Source organism: Balaenoptera physalus (genome assembly GCF_965194825.1).
Source record: "Balaenoptera physalus genome assembly, chromosome: 17".
Lineage (NCBI taxonomy): Eukaryota > Metazoa > Chordata > Mammalia > Artiodactyla > Balaenopteridae > Balaenoptera > Balaenoptera physalus.
The window spans coordinates 40432390-40457081 of record NC_138895.1 but is presented as its reverse complement, the minus strand read 5'-3'; the positions used below and the strand labels follow the sequence as shown (position 1 = coordinate 40457081).

The 24692-nt window shown below is 36.7% G+C and overlaps 1 protein-coding gene across 4 annotated transcripts in view; it reads left to right on the top strand.

Moving 5' to 3' along the window:
- PIP4P2 (phosphatidylinositol-4,5-bisphosphate 4-phosphatase 2) overlaps positions 1-24692 on the top strand; it is a 103006-nt gene that overhangs the window by 14509 nt on the left and 63805 nt on the right. For 3 of the 4 annotated variants that reach the window (XM_082434191.1, XM_082434194.1, XM_082434193.1), the window contains exons 2-3: positions 6535-6609; positions 21368-21516. In XM_082434191.1, coding sequence (XP_082290317.1) covers positions 6535-6609; positions 21368-21516 — 224 coding nt within the window. The remainder of the gene's footprint in view (positions 1-6534; positions 6610-21367; positions 21517-24692) is intronic. The other variant, XM_082434192.1, reaches the window with a different exon arrangement.

Below are 24692 nucleotides of genomic sequence, written 5' to 3'. Positions count from 1 at the left end.
CTTTGTACGAAGAAGCCTAGGATGTAAAGACCAGGGAGTTCTGAGGCGGAGGCCAGCCTCTCACTTGGGCTGGGAGAGAGGGATGCTGACTGTGCCTTCTGAAGCAGAGCCTGCCTGCCTGAGAGCTTCACCGCAGGGCTTTCTCGTGGTGTAGTGTGAGGTGTGTGAGTGTGTGCGTGTGTGTGTATTCCGCCCCTTCTTACCCACGGGTATGGGATGTGTGTGTGTGTGTGTGTGTGTGTGTGTGTGTGTGTGTGCACCCTGTCTTATCCACTGCTGTTGGGGTGTGTGTGTGTATGTGTGTGTGTGTGTGTGTATTTCACCACTTCTGACCCAGGGGTACAGGATGTGACATGAATTGCCCCGGTTGGGCTTTGCTGTTTTAGAGCAGCTCCTAAGTGCAGCTGGATGGTGGTGCAAATCTTTCACAGTCATTCACAAATTCTTTCAGGTTGCTGAGAAACCAGGAGTACTGCTCACCTTGGCATCTGTCCTTGAAAGGGCTTAGCTTGAAAAATATGCATTTCCTACCATTCACCCACCAGTGGTCTGTTCAATCAGGGAATTGCCTTAGCAAAAGGAGAAGAGTTAATCAATATTCCTAACATGTCTGAAATCTCTGCCCTTCCTTATTGCTTCTACTTGTAAGGAGTATGTGTTAGTTTTAGTGGTAAATGAAGAGGAATAGAAGAGAAGATGGAATATTTTTGATGCATATCTGAGTGAGATTGAAATTGACTTTTAAAAGTAACGCAAGTTAATAAAATAAATATTTCTATTTATTTCTCTTCGTAAGATGGAGTCAAGAAAGATTTGATGGCAATGGGGTCTGAAGAAAGAAGGGGGAAATCTATTTACCAAACTATTCAATTTATTCCAAGATCTACCCTTGTTCTAAGCCTTTTAGTTGATTCCTATAGTAGATATAAGGCGGAGTCAGTAGTTACAGAAAATGGAAGGCAAGACTTTAAAAAACCACTTAGAGTAGTGAAAAGATTGGTCAAATATGGCACTTGCAAATGTAGGTTAAGTGCATCTCTCCTTTTTGGCTGAATTTGAGACATTTAAAAACCCAAGGAGGCAAACATTAATGCCTTTGAAAATGTGGGTGGATCCTGTTTCCTGTAACACAACTTTTTCTACATTCAAGTCTGGAATTGGAGCAGCTGTAGAGCAGGTCGAAATTGTCAAGCATTTAAAATTTCCATTTAATACTTTATAACTTGAAAAGCAATAATCTAGATCTTAATCCACACTTAACAAGAAGCAGGACAAACGAAAAGGATGTTTAGCAGTGAATAATTTAGTGTGTTTAATGAGTTGAGAAATAAGGTGCAAAATGGTACAGATACTCACCCATAGAAAACCCACAAGTCATGTTTGTTGGTCAGCATTAAACACGTGTCAGAGGACACCTCTTGGGGGAATTTCCTTAAAAGGCAAATTTGATGGTAATGTGTTTACTGTTATCTAAACTGTATGGTCTACAACAGGTTTAAACACTTATTAATGACTGTTTCAATTTCATCAATTCACCCTTTTAAGACAAAATATTTGATGATTTATTGAGAGACAGAATTTAGATTTAAGAAACTGTCCCATAACAGATTTTCATGCTCTCTATCTTGCATCTATGTTTTTTATTTTTAGTCCGAGAGTGGCTAAATTATCCCACAAAAATGGTCAGACTCACGTACCTGCTTGTAGACTTCTTTATCATTTGCCAAATAGTTGTTATTCTGATAAGACTTCTCAAAGCACAAAATATGGTACAAGTTTCAGCTCAGCCACTAAGAAAAAGAAGTTTCATTCCAGAAAACTTTTAACAACCAAAGAAATTCAATGTGTTATAAAACAAAATTCAACTGAGTACATTTTAAAGATCTTATTGGCTTTATTTAGTGATTCATGAATCAGGCAGAATCCCGCCTAGCAGATAAAAAGGAGCTCTAAGGAACTGTACAAAATTAAAGACTCATATAGGCAGAAGGGAGTGGGACAAGGAAGTTATACTAGCAAAATGTGGATTGGTTGTGGCAAGGTCACTTTTCTTTAGGGGATGGCAGGGGCCTATCAGACAGATGACCTCACTAGTGCTGATCAGGAGATTCCTGATTGAATGGGTTGAGTCAATTTTTGAGAGAGGCATAAGTGACTCCAATTTGGGCCTGTTGTCTTGTTTGTAACCATTTTTTAGCAAAAAGCTCTTTCTGCCTATTGTAGAATGTTTTTTTTTTTTTCTTAACTGGTGAATGAGACAGGTTAGATAATTAGAAACACGAATTTCATATGGCATAATACCTAGGAAGCAAGAAGCATAAATGAGAAGTAAAAGGCATTTTTTTTTTGCATTTTTGACAAAATATCTTTTCTTAATAAATAACAAATAAGAATCTTGATAACTATTTTGAGTAAATACACAAGATCTGATTCTAGAAGAGCAGTGCTAATTACTCATTCAGTAATTCATCGGGCGGGACAACGTGCCAGAGACTGCTCTAGGTAAACAAGAGTAACCAAATCCATGCCCTCATGGAACATGAGGAGAAAGAATAAGTAAAGACATGGTTGAATCATTTCAGATTGTAAGAAACAGTCTGTCACTAGACCAAATATTTTCAGGAGTTGACAACAGTAGAGTTGAAGCTTGGGATTCAAAAGACCAGAAATAGAATGTACTTTTTGGTAAAGAACTTTGGTTTATGATAATTACCATCTATAGTTACCCAGACATTAAAAAATTTTCGTAGAAGTGGTTAATAGCTATAACTAGTGACTATTTTCTCCAATTCAACCCTTCGCTATTTGTGTAACCTTCTAAGAACAGGAATGTGAGATCCCACCCCAAGATGAAATATTCCATTTCAAATTGAAAGTTGATGGAGTGTTTATTTACAGACAAGTTATCGATAATGTAGTGGGGGAGCAGTTAGTATTTTGCATCTGGTTTCATTTGTGTAACAAATCCTCCTGGGTTTCTAAGTGGAATGCTTCTAGTGGTCTTTGCTGTCAGTATTGGATTCCTGCATAGAGTAGGAGGACATCACCTCTCCTGTGATTACAGTGCCCCATTTGGTATATTTGTCAGCTTTTGTTAAATCATAGAAATTAAAATCAAAGAGAGTTTTAGGCTCATTTGAAAGGAGGTTGGAAAAAATACCACAAAACATACAATTTGGCTATATTTGTTTGCTTTCTTTATACACCTGCTAATTTTATAGGTAAGATGTGGCAAATGAATATGACCTCTAAATTTATGAGACATCATCTGTGAAAAATGGTTTATATTTGGGTTGTCTAATTATGTATTGAATATGGGAATGTGATTATCTACTTCACTATAATTCTATAGGGAAAAGAGTACTTTGTTATACAGAGATAGTTTCATTTGCTTAGTTTGTTTCTGTTATTCATTCAGCAAATAAATATTGGAGTACTAGCCAAGCTCTGTGGTAAGAAGGGAAAAACAGACATGGCTCCTCTTCCAGTCTAGTGGGGGATATCGAGACATAAATTACATAATCATTCAAACAAATACAAAAGTGCAGTGGGGATGAGGACAATGCTAAAAATATATCCAGTGCTGTGAGAGTATATAATGAAAAGATTTAACCTGGTCAGGAAAGGCTTTCCTGAGACTTGATTTAGGTCTGAAAGCTGAGCAGTAGTTAACTTGGCAAGGAGGAGATTAGAACACTCTAAGCAAAAAAAAAAGTATGTGCAAAAGCCTTTAGCAGGATAGAGTATGGTAAGTACTAGGAACTGAAAGAAGGCCAGTGTGGTGAACGTAGAAACAGCAATAGGGAATGTGCTGCAAAATGGGAGTGGAGAGGTTGGTGTGGTTCATATTCTCCAGAGACTCTCCTTAGAACTATGCTTTTTGATATTCAAGTCCTTAGATAATTCTTCTCCTTGAATCTGGGCTGACATTGTGATTGATTTTGGCCTATAGAATAAGGTAATAGAGAGCTGAATGACTTTGGAGACTAGGTCACAAGAGGTCTTGCAGCTTTTGCCTTGGTCTCTTATAAAGTACACTCTGAGGAAAGTAACTTATGTAAGAATTTGAACATCCTGAGACTGCCATGCTTTGAGGAACCCTTAACTAGCCACCTGCAGAGGCTATATGGAGAGAGGGATGCCTGACCAGCCCTCAGACATGTGAGTGAAGAAGCCATCTTGGATGCCCATTTGAGCCTTCAGATGACTCCAAGCCAAGTCAAATTCTTATTGCACCTGCATGACAGATTCTAGGTGATTAACATCCCAACTGAGTCTGAACAATCTACAGAATCATGAAAGCTAATATTAAATTTTTGTTTTAAGCCCTAAGTTTTTGGGTGATTTGTTCTGCAGCAACAGATGACCAGAACAATAAGTATTAATCAGTGCATGCAGGGATGATTGGTCATGTTGAATAATTTTGCCTTAAGCAAAGGGATGATCTGGTTAGATCTTTTATTATTTTTTAATTACTCTATCTATGGATCAGAGAATGAATTAGAGAAGGGCCAGAGTAGATGAGGATAGATGACTTTGAGTGGCTACTATAATGATTTGGACAAATCTGATAAACTGTGATGATAACTTGGACTCAGGTGGTGGTAGAAGTGGAGAGATAAGTAGATGTTAGGAATTACTGAAGAGGGGTTGATGATAGATTGAATGTAGGAATGAGAGGGAGGTGGCAAGGATATTTCCTAGAATTCTGGCTTCTACAACTTGGTGTGATTGCCTACACTGAGGCAAAACACCAGAAGACCAGGTTTTGAAGAATACAGATCATGAGCTTAGTTTTAGACATGATACATTTAAGGTGCTTTCAAATATCCAAGAAGCGATGTCAGATAAGCAATTGGATTTACAGGTGTAGGGCTAAGAAATGAGATCTGGGCTGGAAATATAAAATTGTGTTATTTACATATTGGTGATAGCCAAATACATGGATCTTGATTTAGAGTTTCGCAAAGCCCCACCAGTGTGCCATGGAATGTAATGAGATAGAACATACATGTGTTAAGATATGGATTATCCTCAGTTCTTGGAGTAACAGAAGCCTTTAGTCCAGTGGCCTCCAGCTCTGAGTAGCTATACAAATATTGTTGTTTTCTCTGTGTACCAAAATGTGAAAAAGTTTGGGAAGCTTTATATGAGACCACTCAGGGAGAAAGAATAACATGAAAGGAGGAGAGAGCTTAGGACAAAGCTTTGAGAAACTCCCAAATTTAATGAGCAGTCAGATTAAGAAGAGCCTGCAAAAAGGCTGATAAGTGTCTTCCAGTGAAGTAGGATGAAAGCCAGGGGACTGTAATATCACAGAATCAAGGGGAAGAAAACACTTCGAGTAAGGGGTGGTCAAACATGTCAAAAGCTACAAGAAAGAGCAAATAGATAAGGTCTAAAAAAATGTCATTTTAACTTAGTGCCATGGAGGTTATTAGTGACCTTAGTGAGAGTTTGCTTAGAAGTGGCAGGGGGGTGGGGGTGGGGGTAGTGGTGTGATGAATTGGGAGATTGGGATTGACATATATACCCTAATATGTATAAAATGGATAACTAATAAGAACCTGCTGTATAAAACAATAAATAAAATAAAATTCAAAAATTCAAAAAGAAAAATATGTTTATATTCAAATCCTTTTTAAAGAATTGAAGAACTGTTCATTTCCATCTAATGTAATACTCTAATGTGCATTTATTTTAATTGTAAAATTACCTCAAAGCAACTTAACTTCAATGAGGAGGTTAATATTCCTTTATTCTGAAACATGCTTAGATTTCGTATGAAACATAATTGCATTTTAGAAGGCATTGCCATTTCCTTTTTACCTTGTTTCACTTTAAAAAGTGTGTAAATTCGAAGTTGCTTGAGGAAATGTTTTCAGTGACTAGAGAATAAGTTGACTCCTGGTTTGAGAGATAAGTTATTTAATATGAACTTTTATACTTCTTACTTAGAAATTGTACAATAAATAAAGTATATTTTTAGTGATCCTCTACCTGAAGAAATCTAAAGTTAAAAATGGTGCCTTACTTTAAAGTGAGGCAAAGTTTTATTTCACTTGGAACTATGTTCTACACTAGACTAGAGTTTTACTAGGCACTAGAGTGTCTTGGTTCAGACTGTTATAACAGAATACCATGGACTGGGTGGCTTAAACAGCAAACATTTATTTCTCACAGTTCTGGAGTCTGGGACGTCCAGGATGGAGGTGCCAGCAGATTTGGTGTCTAGTGAGAACTTGTGGATTGCAGACCCCCAACCTCTCCTTGTATCCTCATGTGGCAGAAGGAGGGCAAGAGAGCTCTTTTGGGTTCTTTTCATAAGAGCACTAGTCTCATTCATGAGGTCTCCACTCTCATGACCTAATTACCTCCCAAAGATCCCACCTCCTAATACCATCACATTGGGGGGTTAGGATTCAACATATGAATTTTGAGGGGACACAACATTCAGTCCATTGCACTGAGTTAGAGTCCTTGAATCTATTTGGGCAGTCTTTTAAATTTCGGAACCTCCTTGCATCCTTGCAGAGTTTAAGGTTGGCTGTGGACCGGCAGGAAGAGATGATGTAGACCCAGAGACCCACACTATATGCACAACCAACTGTAAGATTAAATTAAATTCTCATTTTATCAATATTTGCCAAGGTTTCTGAAACCCACTAGAAACCAGTTTGTCACAATGAGTGGAAATAGATGCAGCATATTTGAGAGCAGCTACCTGAAGCTCTGTGAAGGTCCCAGTATGGGTGTGGACCTGCTGTGATACTGAGAAAGTAGGGAAACTTGATATTGTGCTGTGTGCTAAAGCTGATGCTCCATTTAAGGGAGTTTTTTTTCAAAATGGTTCTTTTTTGTTTGTTTTTTACTGAAGTACAAATGATTTACAATGTTGTTTCAGGTGTACAGCCAAGTGATTCAGTTATACTATATATATATATAGTCTTTTTAAGATTCTTTTCCCTTATAGTTTATTACAAGATATTGAATATAGTTCCCTGTGCTGTACAGTAGATCCTTGTTGTACAAAATGGTTCGTGAATCAAAATCTCCTTCAGTGAGACCACATCCTTATGAAGTGAAAATAGAGCCCAAACGTTGCTGAAGTACATCTGCTTCCAATTTTCCAATATTATGGCAAGCCCATTTCCTATTATAATCCTTTTCTGTTATTCAGCAGGCATCAAGCTCTATGATTCTTTTTTTCTATTTTATAATGCCCACATTTCCTCCTGACTCTACCAAACATCTTTAAAACATTAATCAAGAAATGTTTTATTCAGTCAGTTATCATTTCAAATATTTGAGCACCTGTTATACTGTTCCAGATGCTAGGGAGTTTATATTTCAGTGAGAGATACATTTGGTAAGGATTATAACTCCAGAGAGTGAAGAGAATAAAGCAGGGCATGAGGATAGAGTAAATGGTGGTGCGGGGAGTATTTCAGGTAGTGTGTTCAGGAAAGATTTCTCAGATATGATAATTGCTCAGAGACGCAAAAAATGAGTCGGAATCAGCCGTTGGAAGATTTAGGGGAGGAGTGTGTCAGGCAGCTGGAACAACAGGCACAAAACATGCTGTTATAAAACAAGGAGGACAGTTGTTTAGAGTGTGGTGACTTAGGGGAGTGTGGTAGAAGAAGTTAGAGGACTAGACTAGGAAGTCCAGGAGAGCTTTGTCAACTGAAAAAATGTACAATGTGAGAGTTATGAGTTAAGTTTTATTTGGGGCAAAATGAGAAATATAGGCTGGGAGACAGCCCCTCAGATACCTCTGAGGATCTGTTCCAAAGAGGTAAGGTGGGAGGTCAGTATATATGTGATTTTAGTGAAAGGGCTATATGTGCAATCAAGCACACATTTTGGCAGAAGGTTGCTGCTAGTCATGAGGAGCAGATGTCTCCTTTAATGATTTTAGTGCTTTTCTAGATATGAGAAGATGCAAGAAATTGGGCTCGTAATATCTTCTCCTGAAAAATATCTAACTCTCTGAAGACCTGTTCTGCCAGGTTTTCCTGGAGAACACAGTGCCTCCTTCCTGATCTCCGCCGTGAACTCCTTTCAGAGTGTGTTGAAGATCAGCAACTGCAGTGGCTAGTACTTCATCCTTGTAGAGGCAGATGGCAGGTGACAAGTTTTATGGCAGCTTTGTAGGCCATCATCAGAAATGGGATTGTGTGCGGAGGATAATGGGAGGCCATGAAGGGCTTGGAGCAGATGAGAGACATGAGATATTAAATGCTTTACATTTAAGTAGATCATCCTGGTTGGTGTTTGGAGAATGAATTATTGGGTGAAAAATGATAAGAGGCTAATAAGACATGAAACTAATCAGGAGGCTGTTACAGTGGAATAGGCAAGAGGTAATGTTGTTCTGAACCAGGGTAGAGGTGATGGAAGCAGTGAAATGTGGTTAGATTCAGGACATATTTCATCCATAGAGCAGCAGGACTTGCTGATGGATTGAATCAGTGGAAAGAAAGGAATCACAAATCTCAAAAATGACCTAAACAGCTAGGTAAAAAATTGCACTTTTTTCTAAAATGGGCAAACAGAAGGAGTTGGGTGTGTGTTGGGGGGGTGGTGAGGATAAGGACAGTGGAAATAAATATTTTGTTTCAGACAAGTGGAGTTTGAAATACCTTTAGTCATCATTCAATTGGAAATATCCAGTATGCAGTTGGATGTACAAGTCTGGAGTCGGGGAAAGATCAGGCCCGAGGAGTACATTTCATTCAACAATTATTTATTATATGTATGGTAATACTTCACTGTAGTGGGAGATGATGCTTTCGGCTTCTCATTTATTTCCAAGGATTCTTCAAACTCTTTTCAGGAATGTCAAACTTCTAGGACAGAGCATTCTGCAAAAATCTTACAAGATTTGCCAGATGCATACAGATGTTAGCTAGATAGCTCAGATGTTAAAGAGGAGAGTTAGCAGGATGGATGTTCATAACTATATTTGAAGGCAGTAAGCAACTATCTGGGAAGTGATCAGTGGAAATGCTAATCCTTCCACTTTGGGGAAAAGCAGACAACCCTGAGTACAGCTTTATGCTCAGCTGTTATGAGTTTCATTTTTATGAAGATGAAGAGATATTGCATAACCGGAGAATGACAACGCTTTAATAGTTCTTAAAAGGGAACACATTCTGTCTGCTATTCTTCTTTCAAGAGAACTTCCATACTTTTTTTTGGTGGATTGAGTAGGGAGTGCATCAGAGTTTGTGTTGCTTTGGCACTTTTCTAGATTTTTTTCCTTTCCCTGGTTGCTGTTATAAAGTGAACTTCTTTTTCTTTGTAAGAATAAAAATAAATATGTGAAAAAGAAGTGAAAAGTGTACCTCCTCTTCCTGGTCTTCAGGTAAGTTTCTCAAGCATTATATAACTAAATCCCTGTATAGTCTCAGAAATGATCTGCCACCAGGTGTAGTTTGCCCTGGGGGACCTGACACTTGAATTCTTTCTTCCAGTTACTAGCTGTTGACCTCAGAGTAGCTACTTTACATCCCTGGGCCTCAGTTTTCCACCTGAGAAAGAGTGGTGTAGTGTGTTCCCTTTTGCTTTTATATTCCATAACACAGTTGTTCTTGGTAAGGAATCTGGATACACCTAAGAGAATATATCTGTGACTTTAAAATATAGATGATTATTATCTTTTTTTACCTCATTCTTTTACTTCCAATGTCTTTTTTACTTAAATTTCTATTTCTTCCAGTACCTTTTTGAAAATTTTCAAGACAGTATTATTGAACATTAAGGAGTGTTACATGGCTCTTTTAAGCATCAGAAGACCAACTAGCGTGCAATATTTTTTTCTTCCATAGGAAGTATTTGTATGTGCCACATGACCAGTCAGGGCATTCTATTCAAAGCATGTATTTCTAAAGGCAATGGCAAAATATTTTTTCTTCCTATGCTTTGTCAAGTTGAGATAGTTGAGCTTCGCAGATCAATAATATGGATTTAAAACCAGTATACAAGAAAGCCTCTAACAGTTCATCATTTGAACATGTGAAGTTTTAAAGTTTCAGAGATTAAAGTGCTATGATTCACCATCCAGAGGAACAGCAATACATAGAAGGGATAGGAAGCAGATTTAAATAGAAGACTTTCACAGACGCCTGAGTTGTTATTAATCTTAGGCCATAGGAATTTCCCAAATAAACATTGATTTCTACTGAGCTGTATGGATTCTGCCAATTAATACAAAGTTATTTATAAGAAAACCATTTTCCAAGTTTACAGAATTCAGGGATCCTATTCTGGTTCTCTATATAGAATGCTTTGCCTTGCTCAACAAAAGTAGTATTTATATTTATTGCCAGTCCCTAATGAGGACATAGGTCATTATTAAAACTATCAGACATGCCTGAACACAAGGTGACCTAAGTGAAAGCCATATGGTCTTTTATGACCTAGTCTCGGAAGTCAAATATGGTGTCACTTCTGCCATGCTCTATTGGTCAAAACAGTTATAAACCACCTGCACGTAAGGTGAAGGAACATAGACTTCAATTCTAATGGGATGAGTATCAAAGAATTTGCAGCCATATTTTAAAACCACCACAATAAGCCGTGATATACCCACAAACTGGAACACTGTGCAGCTGGAAAAGAAATGAGGAAACTCTACGTACCATTGTGGAAAGGTTGCCAAGATATAAAATAAAGTGAAAAAAGCAAGATGAAGAATGAGGAAGGCATATTCCCTTTTTTTGTATGAAAGATGGAGAAAAGATAATATGTGTATTACATATTACAGGTATATATTACCTGTACTAGGCTAAAGAAACACTGGAAGGATTAAAAATAATAGTAATTTAAGTGGAAGTCTCTGAAGTGAGGCATGGTAGATTGGCACAGAAATTGGAGTACCAATTTGAAGCATATATTTTTTACATTAATATTGATTTTTGAGCCATGGAAATATGTTACTAATAAAAATTTAATATATCAGAAAGCACTTTGGCCACATTATGTTATTGATCCTTGTAGAGTTTATCCTTGACTAGGACCCTGAACAATGTAACAAATGCTATGTTTTAGACCATGTCCCCACATCTCTATACAGGTCCTTGCAGTGGAACCTTATATTTCATTGTGTTTGATTTGGTCCATTACTCCCACTTGTCAAGATCTTAATAGGAAGAATCCTGTTTTGATATGAGAAATGTATCACTATGTGTATCTGCTTTTTCCTAAGACCATGCTCATTGCCTCATACCAGTATCATTTATTAGGCACTTCTGGTCTTCTCTAGATGAGGATTTACTTTTTGCTTCCTATGGGTAGATAAGTAGGAAAGGGATTTTGGAAACTGAAACATTCAAATTCTATCCATTTGTCAAAGTCTTTTCTTTCCATGTAATCCTTTCTAATCTCTGTTACTGGACGATATATGTTCCCAAAGCAATATCTCTCAACCTTTCTACTATATATTTTAATACTTATTTGTGTACATGACCTTATCAAGGAAGGCAAGGAGGGAGACAGGATTCTTGTATCTTTTATCTGTGAGTCCTACATAGTCTCTTGCACTTGATCTTATATTTCTAGGTACTCAACAAGGATCCATCATATGAATGAATGAGTGAGAAAACAAAGAAGGATGCCATCATGGTGATTTTGAAGTCACTTAGAGAGTGAAGGTTTTACAGGTTTACAGAAGAACATGAGAACAAAACATAGCAAAGGAAAGATCTCCATCACTATACTTCCTGCTGGCTACAATGAGGAACTCTCCTCTTAATGGAGTAACTTCTGGATTTTTTTTATTAATCGCTATATTTTAAAATAAAATTTAATTGACCCATGGGGTAGAAATATCTAAGCACTAGAATTTAAGGGATTTATTCACTAAATATGCTTAAAAAATAAATATTGTTTCTAAGAGGCTCAGTTCACTCCATATATTGTATCTGATTTTGCTTAGATTTATGGTTAATATGTCCCAAATTCTAAAATTACTAAACTGGTGACTTTTATCTATAATCTATTAATCCCTAGGTCATTTAAAAAAAAATGAGTGAAATATTTCAAGATAGAAAAATACTGAGTATAATATAATCATTCATATATCATCATCTAATTCTATCAGACCTTAACATTATGCCATACTGTTTCATATATTGAAGCAAATAAAACATTGCAAATCCAGTTGAACTTTTTCCCTTCCCCATATACTGAGGTAATTTCCCCCCTCATATTTTCTCATCTAAAATGTGTTAAAACAAATTTTGGGTTCAGTTATATTTAAGTATATTTTATAACTATGATTCATGAATACTTGTAACTTGAAAGTTATCATTTAGTGTGTACACCTAGTTATATGCAAAGTTTTGCTCTTAGAAAAAGCAAGTCTGTAAGAGTGAAAATGAGCTGTCTAGGAAGAGTGACAGAGTAGGAATCTGTTACCTCCTCTGGCTATAGGAGGAGTTTCTAAATTTCTAGGGAGGTACATTTTTTGCCTTGGAAACAATTTTTTTCTGCACTAAAAATTAGTATCTCTATATTTTTCTTGAAACACATGCTTTCTTGGAAGCAATATTGTAAATAAAAAATTAAGAATGGAGCCATGCATGTACAAACAATATGATTTCACATAAATCGTGTCAGAAAAAATTGTATTTTTTTCAATAAAAATAAACACAGTAGTTGATAAAATGAGAGAAGAATATGTAACTTATTAACTGCCAATACTGGAAGGAAGTACTAGTACCACAAATGAAATACACTAGAATGAGGTAAAAATATTGCCTAATGAGAAATAGAAAAGACAGAGCAGAAGTTTTTGTCATCAGGGAATTTGTCATTGGCAGGTCACTGGGCATTTCTTGCCAGTATCTCCAGTTATATGGCAGCATTTTAATACAACCCAAATTCCTAAGACCACTAAAGGAGGGAAAAATAGCAGATAAACTGCCCATAGCGGAATTCAGTACTCATCATCAGCAGCTGTATAAGAATACCTAGTTTGTTGTTGCCTTGGGGTCTACCATGAACCCACATAAGCTCCTACAAGCAATACTAGAGGCACTAGGATGTAGATTGGTATTGGTGCCAAGCTGATTTCACGACCAAACTTAATAAGGTATAGCTGTTTTTCTAGAGCTGCAGTTTGGAGAAAGGAGTTAATGGTTAAAATATATAGAAAGATTGCAGTACTTGAATGCTAAATTGTGCTAGAGTGACTCTTCTCTTCCCTCCCCTACTCCTCGCTCCTGACACACTGCGCCTTAGTCAGATTTATATGCCCTCCTCTGTACTCCCAAAGTCCCGTGTGTGCACATCCTTCTTAGAGCACTTACCACACCAAATTATACTTGTAGTTTTACTGTCTTTCTACATGTTAAGAATGTGAGCTCTTTGAGCCCTGGGGTATGCCTCCTTCTCCATAGTATCCCTGACATACATCCATTACAGTACCTGGTACAGAACAGATGCTAAGTACTTGTGACTGAGTGCTAACTAACTCTTGGAAATCCACCATAGAGGGCCTGGCTGGCTGCTGCTTTTTGCCTAACTATAGCTGAAGGCCTCTTGACTTCCTCTGTCATCAGAGCTCATAGAGGGGGCTTATAGCACATCTCCTCAGTTACAAAACTAGAATTGCCCTGGAGCAGCAGTCAAACTTAGAAAATGAGTGAGTTGAATGAAGATGTGACAGTTATTACCACTCCTACATCTTTCATAGTAGCACTGTCTCTGTAGTCCTCCCAGATAATGTGGAGCTGCTCTTGTTAGAAAATCCAGGGACCCTCTATGTGACCCTTCCTACCTTAATCTATGGGCCAGAGAACCAATTTAGGTATTTGCTGGTTGACAAGAATGTCTGTTCCAATAATATATTCAGAAACTGGGGAAATAACTTCAGCGTGGGTACCCAGATTTACTGGGACCACTATGGGTGGATCTGGGGCAAGACTCCATCTGTAACCTGATGGCCATCTATAACTTTTCTGACAGGTCGCCCACATTGGAGTTTTGAGTCAGGAATTAGCACCATTTACGAGCCAGTTTCTAGTGATACCTGAAATATCTGGGTATTTTCTTTTTCCCCAGTGAATAGTCACTCTAGTAAATGATCTCAGGTCTTTAGGGGAGACTTGGAGATTTATAATATATACTTATAGTAGTGTCGCTGGATCATTCATCAGAGGCATCAACAAACCCTCAATAAAGATGCTCTGGGTCTGTGAACTTGGCTTTGTTGGAAACTGGTTGAAAAACTATGACTCATCGCTGTGGCTACTCAAGTCAGGTTGCTGGTTTTAAGACCTAGATTTTTCTATTATATATAACCAAGTAACATTTGTGTAGGTTACCCATCCATTTCATTCTTAGGCTTATTTCAATGAGCCTCTGCCAAATGTCCTTATGGATCAAAATTTTCTAATATCCACTATTTCCCATTACATTAAATGTACCCACTTTTTCTTTGACTTTTAAGTGCTGCCATTTGGCCTCTGTTACTCTGGGATTCCATGATCTCAGTTGGAGTCATCCTGCACTGTAATGCCTGGTCTATGTAGGAGAGCCACCACAGCAGAATGCTTGTGTTCCCCTAAATAATGTATAAATCAATGCCTTAGTTAAAGGCATATCCTCTGGGTCCTCTCAGGGGATGTAGTGGAGTGTGGGATGCAGATTTCATATGATAAACTCACTCTAACATTCCTGACTCCTTAAACCTTTGATTGCTTCTTCTGCATCATGCTAGGGATGTTTTGACATTTCAACCTCATTGAATGTAAGGCCAAGTCTCATCAAACCAACAAGTAAACTGATAGAGCCACTTCCAGATTTAAAACAAACATTGAAACCAGAACATTTGTCAAGTACACCTGGATTATTAAATTTGGCTCAACTCAGTGTTATATTCCATCCTCTTTGCTTTAACCCCCATAAGATTCACTCCCACACATATTCTCTAGGTTTCTGACAATATATATTATCAAAACATTGCAATTCTCTTGATGTATTAGTTGCTTCTTTCTGAGTCACACTTTGTACTTGTCCTCCTAAAGCTTGTTGAGATCTGATACTAGTTTATGGGTCTTGAGGCAACAAGGGGTTTGATGATGGGTCTTAAGGAAAATGGTCGTCTCCTTGTAAGACAACCACTTCAGGTGAGCTTATTACAGTTTTCCATTAAAAGGAGGCTCATATTCTCAGACATAAGAAGAAATGTTGTGTTCCACTCACAGGGGAGGCTCAGAGTGACTCAGGAGTGTAAGATTCTCAGCTCTGTTTGGGTACAACTAGATGGCCCCATTCCAAGTTTCAGAGTTCCACTTCTTTGCAATCAGTGTCCTAAGTTTCACATGGCAGACTTGGTAAGGCTGTGGGTTTCCCTGACCTTATAATTTAGCTATCTATACAATTAAATTTTGTGTTTGATTTTCAGCAATATAAGCCCTGTGACAATTAGAAATAAGCAATATTTTTAGGGCTGCAATAGAAGTTCTCTGACCATGACTTGTGCTGAGAGTTTAAAGACCTGAGCTGCTCATTTTACCCCATATCACAATCCACACAGTAATTATTACTGCCATAATGGTCAAGTAAAGGAGCCTCAAATATCACAGTCGTCTACAGGAGATAATCTGATTCACCAGGATGTCACTGCATGCCATCAATCACTACCATACCATGTCTCACTGGTAAAGGAGCTCACCACTGCATTCAAGCCCAAGGCATGACCCACCCATTTCTCCAGTCCCATTTCTGAGGGTCTGTTTCCTGGGATTACACCTGGTATGAGTTTTATAACAGTTAGGACGTGAAGATAGAAACCAAACAATATAATATAACAGAAAGAATTAATTCGGTATAAAGTTGTTAAGTAGGTAACTAAAAGGTAAAGATATTACTCTAACTTATCAAATAGGTATTAAATGCAGGAAGCAGCTATTACCTCTAGGGCTGTGAGAACAAAGGGAAGAGATTAGGATTATTAAAATTTAGCAATTTAGAGGAACATAACTGAAACATGAATTCTCAGAGGCACCAGCCCACTGGTGGTGATGTCTCTGAGCCCTGGAGAAAGATTTTGTACACCTGGAGAAAGGGCTACAAGTCCCTTCTTCCTCCTTCAACCTTGCAGGTTCTGTTTATCACCTGCTATTAACAAAACATAACCTGCAGCCAGCTGGCAAAGAAAAAATGTGGTTTGGAGAGTTTTAGCTCCAGCATGACAAAGCATAGAAGGGTGGATTTGGAGCTGAGAGTCGGTAGCCTAATAGCTGGCACATTTATCTTCCAAACTGACTTTAGCGAGATAGATCCTTATGAGGGTATAATGGTTCTAGAAGAATCTAAGAGTCTCCTGGAATAGTTTTATTTCTTTGGTTTCAGAGAGGGGAGGAACAGAAGGTGGTCTTCCCTTTCTTTGTGTTGAACTGGACTGGAGAGGTTTTACAGAGGAAGTAGATATCCCATAGCAGTCAAGCACAACCTGTCCCTAACCATACTCTCCACAAAAATCCTATGGAGGAGAAAAAGCCAAAGCTTTCCTCACAGGCTGGTCCTTTATACTTTTCTTGCTCATCCTATAATCATAGTGTTCTAAATTATCTCTCATTTTAATCTGATGTCATTTTTCAATTTTGATACATTTTTGTCAAGGGCCAGAAGGACTGCATATAAAGGCTGTATTAGTGAAGTAAGCAAATTAAACTGGAAAATATTGTCACTGCAGAGATTTATAAAGGAATAACTGAGATAATAAAGATCAGAGCTATCCAGCAAAACATTTTCAACCTTTAAAATGCTATATCTGGGTATATCTGGTAAAAAATGAAATATGGATTATTACACAAGGATGAATTAGCAGGAAAGAGGGGCTTTTGGGCATAAAATAGATAAATTAGGTTGATGTTTATGATGGGAAAGTGTAATTTGATCACTTGTGGGTTTATAGAATAATAATGGTTCCTTTTGAGTGTTTTAAGGAAGACCATTATGTATGCCTTATGATCTATGTTATTTTGTCCTGTCTCTTTTACGAGTCTCAGTTTTTCTGTGAATTTTTTATCATTAACTAATTCTTTCTTCATATAATATTCTAATTTTCATTTTCCCTGACTATTCTTTCTCCTCCTCCTAATCCCCTTTAACTCAGATCTGATTCTTGTCTAAGTATTTGTGCAGAATCCCCATTAGTCCTTACATCTTTTCCCTATATTAAATCATTATTCATTAAGAGAGGCAGCTGTCATTATGGAGTGACCTCTGGGAGAAGAGTCAGCTCTTGGCTTTGCTGAAGTGCTGTATAAAAGTCTACTAAGAAGTCAGAATCTCTGGTCTTCAGTTTTCTCTTCCATAAAATGAAGAAATTAGACTAAATACTAGACTAAGATTGCTTGAATTTCTAACACTGTATAATTCCGGAACTTTGAGGGGGTTTTTCAGGTTTGAGGACTACTGGTCTAACAAATACTGCTCACATGGAGAAAAAAGGTTTTTCACTTAGGCAAACCCCATAGAGAAAATGATCATTGTTTAAATAACAAGACTCTTCCAAAATGAAGAACTTTTGTGACTCTTAATATCCAATGATCCCAAGTTCTGAGATTACAGTGGACTTTTTATCCAGGGCAGAAATTTAAAATAGGTGTAATAGAGGTGATCTGTTGACTCTTTTAAAGTGAAAAGAGACAAAATGAACAATCTAAGTTGCTAATTATTGCAGGTTTACTGGCAGTGAAATAAATTTCTGGAATTACAAGTCCTTTAACAAGAGGAGATGGAGTTGTAGGTCAAGGTTTCCTTGGGATAAAAGTACAAGAAATATCTCTAAATCAGTTTAGTGCTAAAGTAATTAATGGACAGAAAATTGAAATTACAGGCCTGAAAGCACTGTTTAGTGGAGCAGTTAGGCTGCAACATCTGTCATTCTACTGATCTCTTGGATTGATTGTACTTATCTGGTGGGCCAGGCCAGTGTCCCCTGTCCACTTCCCTCTCTCAGTGCATGATTTGGAGAGGGTATTCTATATATAGAAGAGAGCCTTTTTTTCAGTCATGCTGTGCTCCCCTGCTAGGACCCTAGCTCCTCTTCAAGGAGAGTAGTGGTAATATACTTAGTATCATTTTCCCAGGAGAAATAGATGAGCCTGATAAATTTCAGTGATTCACTTATTCATTCATTTATTCATCCATCATCCATTCAATAAATATTGAGTGAGCATCTGTCATAGACCAAGCACTATAACAAGTGCTGTATCAGTCCTGAACAAGCCAATCAGGACCTTGGCCTCATGGAGCTTATAGTCTCTCCCATTTTAGACTTCTAATCCTCACTCATTCTTTCCCCCTCCTTCCACTTCCCAAGCCTCCAGAAGATTCTGGCATATTTTTGTCATTGAAAGCTTTTCTTTTTTAACAGGTTAAAAATTACATAGTACAAATTTTAGAGGAAAAGTTCACAAGGTTTTGTTTGTTCTTATACACTTCAAATGTATCAGAACTAAATAAGATCAACCATTAAAATCTTTAGGCGATTCCATTGAGCAAAACTTTTGCCTGTTGGAGTGAATGGGTTTTACCATCCTTATATGTAACTGCAATGTGTGGCCTCTTCCCCTCACCCTCAATGCCCTTGTTTTCTTTGTGAAATTATCTTGTCTTTAAATTTCTTTTCTATCACACTATGTAAGGTGGAAACCTGGAATTAATGGGAGACCTACTTCATGTTACTTTATGACTCAAGGAAAAGGCAAAAGAAGAAACTTTTATTAATAATGTTATTGCTAATAATTATTTTAAAAAGTATTTATTATTACACACCAGGCTGTGTGTCTTGAACTTCTAGTGAGGTGTGTATGCTTTTTCCCAGAACAATACCTTCTTTACTGAGATCTGATAATCTGCAAATTGCCCAGGCTCAAATGTATTTTGACACATTGATCCTTTAACCTGTTTTTTCTTCTTGATTAATACATTACAGGTAATTCTGCATCAACCTTAAATTCTTTCAAGGATTTAAAACTATCTTTTGTTTGTTTGTTTTTTGAATTTCATTTATTATTTTTTATACAGCACGTTCTTATTACTTGTCTGTTTTATACATATTAGTGTATATATGTCAATCACAGTCTCCCAATTCATCCCACCCCCACCACCCTTGGTGTCCATACATTTGTTCTCTACATCTGTGTCTCTATTTCTGCCTTGCAAACCAGTTCACCTGTACCATTTTTCTAGATTCCACATATATGCATTAATATACAGTATTTTTCTCTTTCTGACTTACTTCACTCTGTATGGCAGTCTCTATGGCCGTCCATGTCTCTACAAATGACCCAATTTTTTTTGGCTGAGTAATATTCCATTGTATATATGTATCACATCTTCTTTATCCATTCATCTGTCGATGGGCATTTAGGTTGCTTCCACGACCTGGCTATTGTAAATAGTGCTGCAATTGAACATTGGGGTGCATGTGTCTTTTTGAATTATGGTTTTCTCTGGGTATATGCCCAGTAGTGGGATTGCTGGGTCATATGGTAATTCCATTTTTAGCTTTTTAAGAAACCTCCATACTGTTCTCCATAGTGGCTGTATCAATTTACATTCCCACCAACAGTGCAAGAGGATTTCCTTTTCTCCACACCCTCTCCAGCATTTGTTGTTTGTAGATTTTCTGATGATGCCCATTCTAACTGGTGTGAGGTGATACCTCACTGTAGTTTTGATTTGCATTTCTCTAATAATTAGTGATGCTGAGCAGTTTTTCATGTGCCTAATTTATAGTTTTATAAATTATAAAACTATTTTTATAATTTAGACATCTATAGCTTCTTTTTAAGTTCAGTGTTTGACAGTGTTCTGGTATAAGACTCCCAGAGATGTGTGCATATTGTCATTTCAATGTGGCCTCTTTCAGAGCCTTGGCTGCTGCAGAAATTTGGTTTATTATGAATATTTGAATGGATAACATTTGTTGCTAATTCTTTGCAAGTCTAAAAAATCTACATGATATACCCCAAGGATGCCAGGTGGTAATATGTGAATTTTAAATATACCATAATGTGTTGTGCTCTAACTCATTTCAGACTATCATAGAGTTCAGAATCTAATCCAGTGGATAGAAAAATCTCTATTTCAAAAATAGCTCTTTTCATGATTAGGTATTGTTATTGTATTTTATAGTGTCACAGCAGTGACCCTTGAACTATCAGTTCTCTTTAGTGGGGATTCAATCATGTGTTGAGGTGTAGCCTTTTCTAGATGGCCTATGACAATATCTTACCTTGAAAGGGGCTCCTATGCCTGTAAATAAGATAGCTACAAAATGAGGCTAAGCAGTCCCCTTTAGAAATCCCATTCTGGAATAGTATATCTAGATTCTTTTTCTCTAACTTTTGTAACAAATATATACTTCTGGTAGATGAACACAATTCCGAAATTGGGCTTCTACCCTCTACCCAATCACCCAATCAGTCGACTTAAGGACTCTCAAAAAGCAGTGTGTGTGTGTGTGTGTGTGTGTGTGTGTGTGTGTGTGTCTCTTTGTATTCTCAGAATTTTCAAACATACACAAAAGTAGTAAGAACAAAATGACTTTCTGTGTCTTTATATTCATAAATATAGGCATTTTGCTACTCTTGTTGCATCTATTAACCCATTTTTTTCTTGGAGTATTTAAATTAAATTCCAGACAATATATTTTTTACCCATAAATACTTTGATACATTTCCTAGATTTTTAATGTTAGGTGAAAGTTTGAGACAAAAATTGTTAAATTTACTTCATTCTTGTTTTTTGTCTGAAATTAGCATAATTCCATTCTAATTAGAACATGTTCCATGTTGATATGTTTAGATTTCCTGGCTTCGTTTTTGTCTCTCCTTGACTGCCACCAAAACCCTATTTTGTTCTTGTCATACTCAGCAGTTTTACACTGGTTCTAGTATAAACAGAGCACGACAACTACACAATGTATGTATATGTATATATGTAAGTGATTTTAAAGCTTTGTCCTCATTGACTATTTCTATTTCTTGAGAGTCAGATCATTAGTGTAAGGTTTTTCTTTTAGGCATAAATTATCACCTTCCTATTACAAACTCTATGAATTTGCACATAGAAATGGAGTGGATATTTTGAGTATAGGTTAATAAAATGTGTAAACCTAGGCAGGTGTGATTTGGATTTTAGGAGCTAAGAATTACTCTACTTCACAATATAGTCCTATATGTGTTTCTGCTCTGAAACTATATTATGTTGACCACCTTTAAAAACATAAAGAACAGGAGAAATTTTGATAGTTTTCCTACTTTACTTCTATTGCTCGTTTGCTGAAACCAGCCATAATATCTCTGAGACTCTGATTCAGTGGCTAATATCTTTTTAGCGGAACTCCCACCTCCGTACACAGCCATTGCCAGTCCAGATGCCAGTGGTATTCCAGTAATAAACTGCCGCGTGTGCCAATCTCTCATCAATTTGGATGGCAAGCTTCACCAGCATGTGGTTAAGTGCACGATTTGCAATGAAGCTACGGTAAGTGGAGATATTCATTAATAAAAGCAGAAATTATTATCTGACATCTTCTCCCTAAAAAAGTACTCCAATAATGTTACTTACAAGTAGATGTGGGCTGGATACAGAAATGGCCATTTTTTTTATCCTTTCTTTCTTCCCTCTGGCTATTTCTCTTTTATTATACAAGGATGCCTCCAGGTGTTTAAAGCTAACTTCATTATGAAAATTTCATGATGAATTTACATGTAATGCCATTTGGCTCTTTACTTTCTAAAATGATACTGACCATGGACAGTTATTTACAATTATCTTCAGTGTCTATCCTCATCTCAACGAAATCCATTCTGATTTTCACTAAAATGAAATATACTGAAGTTCACTACAAATGTGGACTTTGTACTTATTATGTAGAAAATTATTTAAACTTGTTTTACGTCTGTAGGATGTCGGTATAGTTTTTCTGGGCTTTCGTGATTGTGCATTTATTATTGACATTTGTGTCGAAGTGTTTATTAACAGCTTGGTATATTATTCCATTTATTTGATATTAATTCAGTGAAATATTCAAAAAAAACTTGAAGGGCATTTTTTTTACTGAACTTTGAGAAGAGCAACTAAATTTTAAGTAGGATTTTTACAGTTTTAAGTAATAAACTGGTAAAGAGTATACTGGTTAAATTAAATATATTTCTACTTTCATGGTTAGGCTTTATTTTAAAAATTTCAATCTGTCTCAAAACTTGAAATTAAATATTAATTTAATTTTTGGTATTTGTAGTTTTTCCTCTTTAGAAAAAGCCTAAAAGAAAAGTCAGCCAATGATTACTGTATCTCTAAGAACCTTGAAAGATGAATACTGGGGGCTTTATTATATGTTTTATGGAAAAATAATAAGATAAAACCTTAAGTCATGAAGCAATATATATCATTGTAAATACTTTTTCTATAAGGGACATCTTTTAGAGAACTTTATTGTGTAAATAGGTGATAACTACAAAACTAGCTATTTTCTTTTTCAGTTGAACACTTAAATAGTAAGTTTCATTAATATCAACTTCCTTAGTGCTCCTTTTAGAGTTGGCAAGCAAATAAGAATTGTTAGACACAAGTAGCATTTAAAAAAAAAAGATACCAGTGTCTTAAAGGCTTCCTTGGATTTGGCATTAGTGTTGAATTTTTTCACCTCTTCCTTCACCCATACAAATTTTGTTCTTTAATGAGAAGAAAGAAAGGAGATTTAAGCTTTATATTTACATGTGGAAGTAAACAGAACAGAGTAGGTCAATTATGCAAGAATCTCAAAGTCACTATGGATTTAGCCAGCAGCCTCAATCTGGTTACTTAGAAGTGATGAGTTCATATAGGGTCAATAAAATTTGGCTACAAATAAGCTAGCTACTTTTGGACATAAAGAAAATTGTGCTGAAATTTTTATATCATTACTACCCCTGTTAAGTAAAGACATGTAAAAAATTGTGAATATTCTAGAGAATATGCATAGTATTTAATCAGCTTGCCTTGTATGGAATTAGTAACATTACAAGGGAAGAAAAAATTGAAAAAAAAAGCCTTTGAGAAATGCTGTAACATATGACTTGCTAATGTTTACAGTGTAATGTGATCTTAAATTTATGAATGAAGAGGTAGGTGTTAGGCAACTGGCAGCTTCTCTGGAGAAATTCTATGTTGAAAAGAACAGATATAATAGACTGATATAGTGGACCAGGGCCCAAGAGAACAATTATGTTCACTATCACTGTTTCCTACTCAAATTAACTGTTATTCATTCTCCTCATGTCACCTAAAACAGGATGTCAGTGTGTCTATTCTCTTGGGTAGCCACCTTTAACAGGAAGTGGACATTCCTGTGGAGATTGAAAGAAATAAAACATAACAAAACAAAAAAAAATCAAGGTTAATAAAAGTCCTTTTTACTTCAGTAGATAGAATTAGGAAGGGAAGTAAGGTGTGTGTTGTGTGTGTGTGTGTGTGTGTGTGTGTCTGTGTGTGTGTGTCTGTATATGAGAGAGAGAGAGAGAAAGAATATGGACAAATTTTAGCAACACTTGGAGAACACAGAATTTAAGGTTAAAAGGAGAAGCAATATCTACGACTAGTTAATGGAAAATTTGAGAAGTCCTGGAGAAAGAGTGGAGCTAGTTGGCTGCATACTTGATTGAGTCTGAGATTTGGAGACTAATAGACTGGGGTTTGAATCTGCCACTTAGTAACTATATATCCTTGGGGACTTCTCTAAACTGTGGTTCTTCATGTAAAGAGGTATAATAGTAATAATGCCTACCTCTTAGGGTTGCTGTTGGGATTACAGAGGTAAAGTGCCCAGCACAGTTCCTGGAACATGTAAGCTTATTTTGCCAAGTAAGACTATTAAAACTTATGCATATGAACAATGTCATCTCCCCTGCTGCCCCCCACCCCATCGTTTTACTGTAGACCAGACATAACATGGTGTGGGCTGGCACTGAGGACCAGTGCTTGAAATCTTCCAGTTCAATCATCTTGTTTTACAAATGAGAGAACTGAGGTCTAGAAGTATGGTGGGAATAAAATACAGGCTACCTCAGAGACATTACAGGGTCAGTTCCAGACTACTGCAATAAAGCAAATATTGCAATAAAGCAAGTCACACAAATTTTTTGGTTTCCAGTGCAAATAAAAGTTATGTTTACACTATTCTGTAAGTGTGCAATAGCATTATGTCTAAAAAAAGGATATATCTTAATTAAAAAATACTTTATTGCTAAAAAATGTTAACCATCATCTGAGCCTTCAGCAAGTCATAATCTTTTTGCTGGTGAAGCATCTTGACTCCCTTTTGATGGCTGCTGACTGATCATGGAGGTGCTTGCTGAAGGTTGGGGTGTCTGTGGTAATTACTTAAAATAAGACAACAGTGAAGTTCACTGCATCAATCAATTCTTCCTTTCATGAACCATTTCTCTGTAACACACAATGCAGTTTGGTAGCATTTTACCCACAGTAGAACTTCTTACAAAATTGGAGTTGATCCTTTCAAACCCTGTGGCTGCTTTATCAACTGAATTTATGTAATATTCTAAATACTTTGTTGTCATTTTAACAATCTTCACAGCATCTTCACCAGGAATAGATTACATGTCAAGAAACCAATTTTATTTGCTTATCCATAAAAAGCAACTCCTATCCGTTAAAGT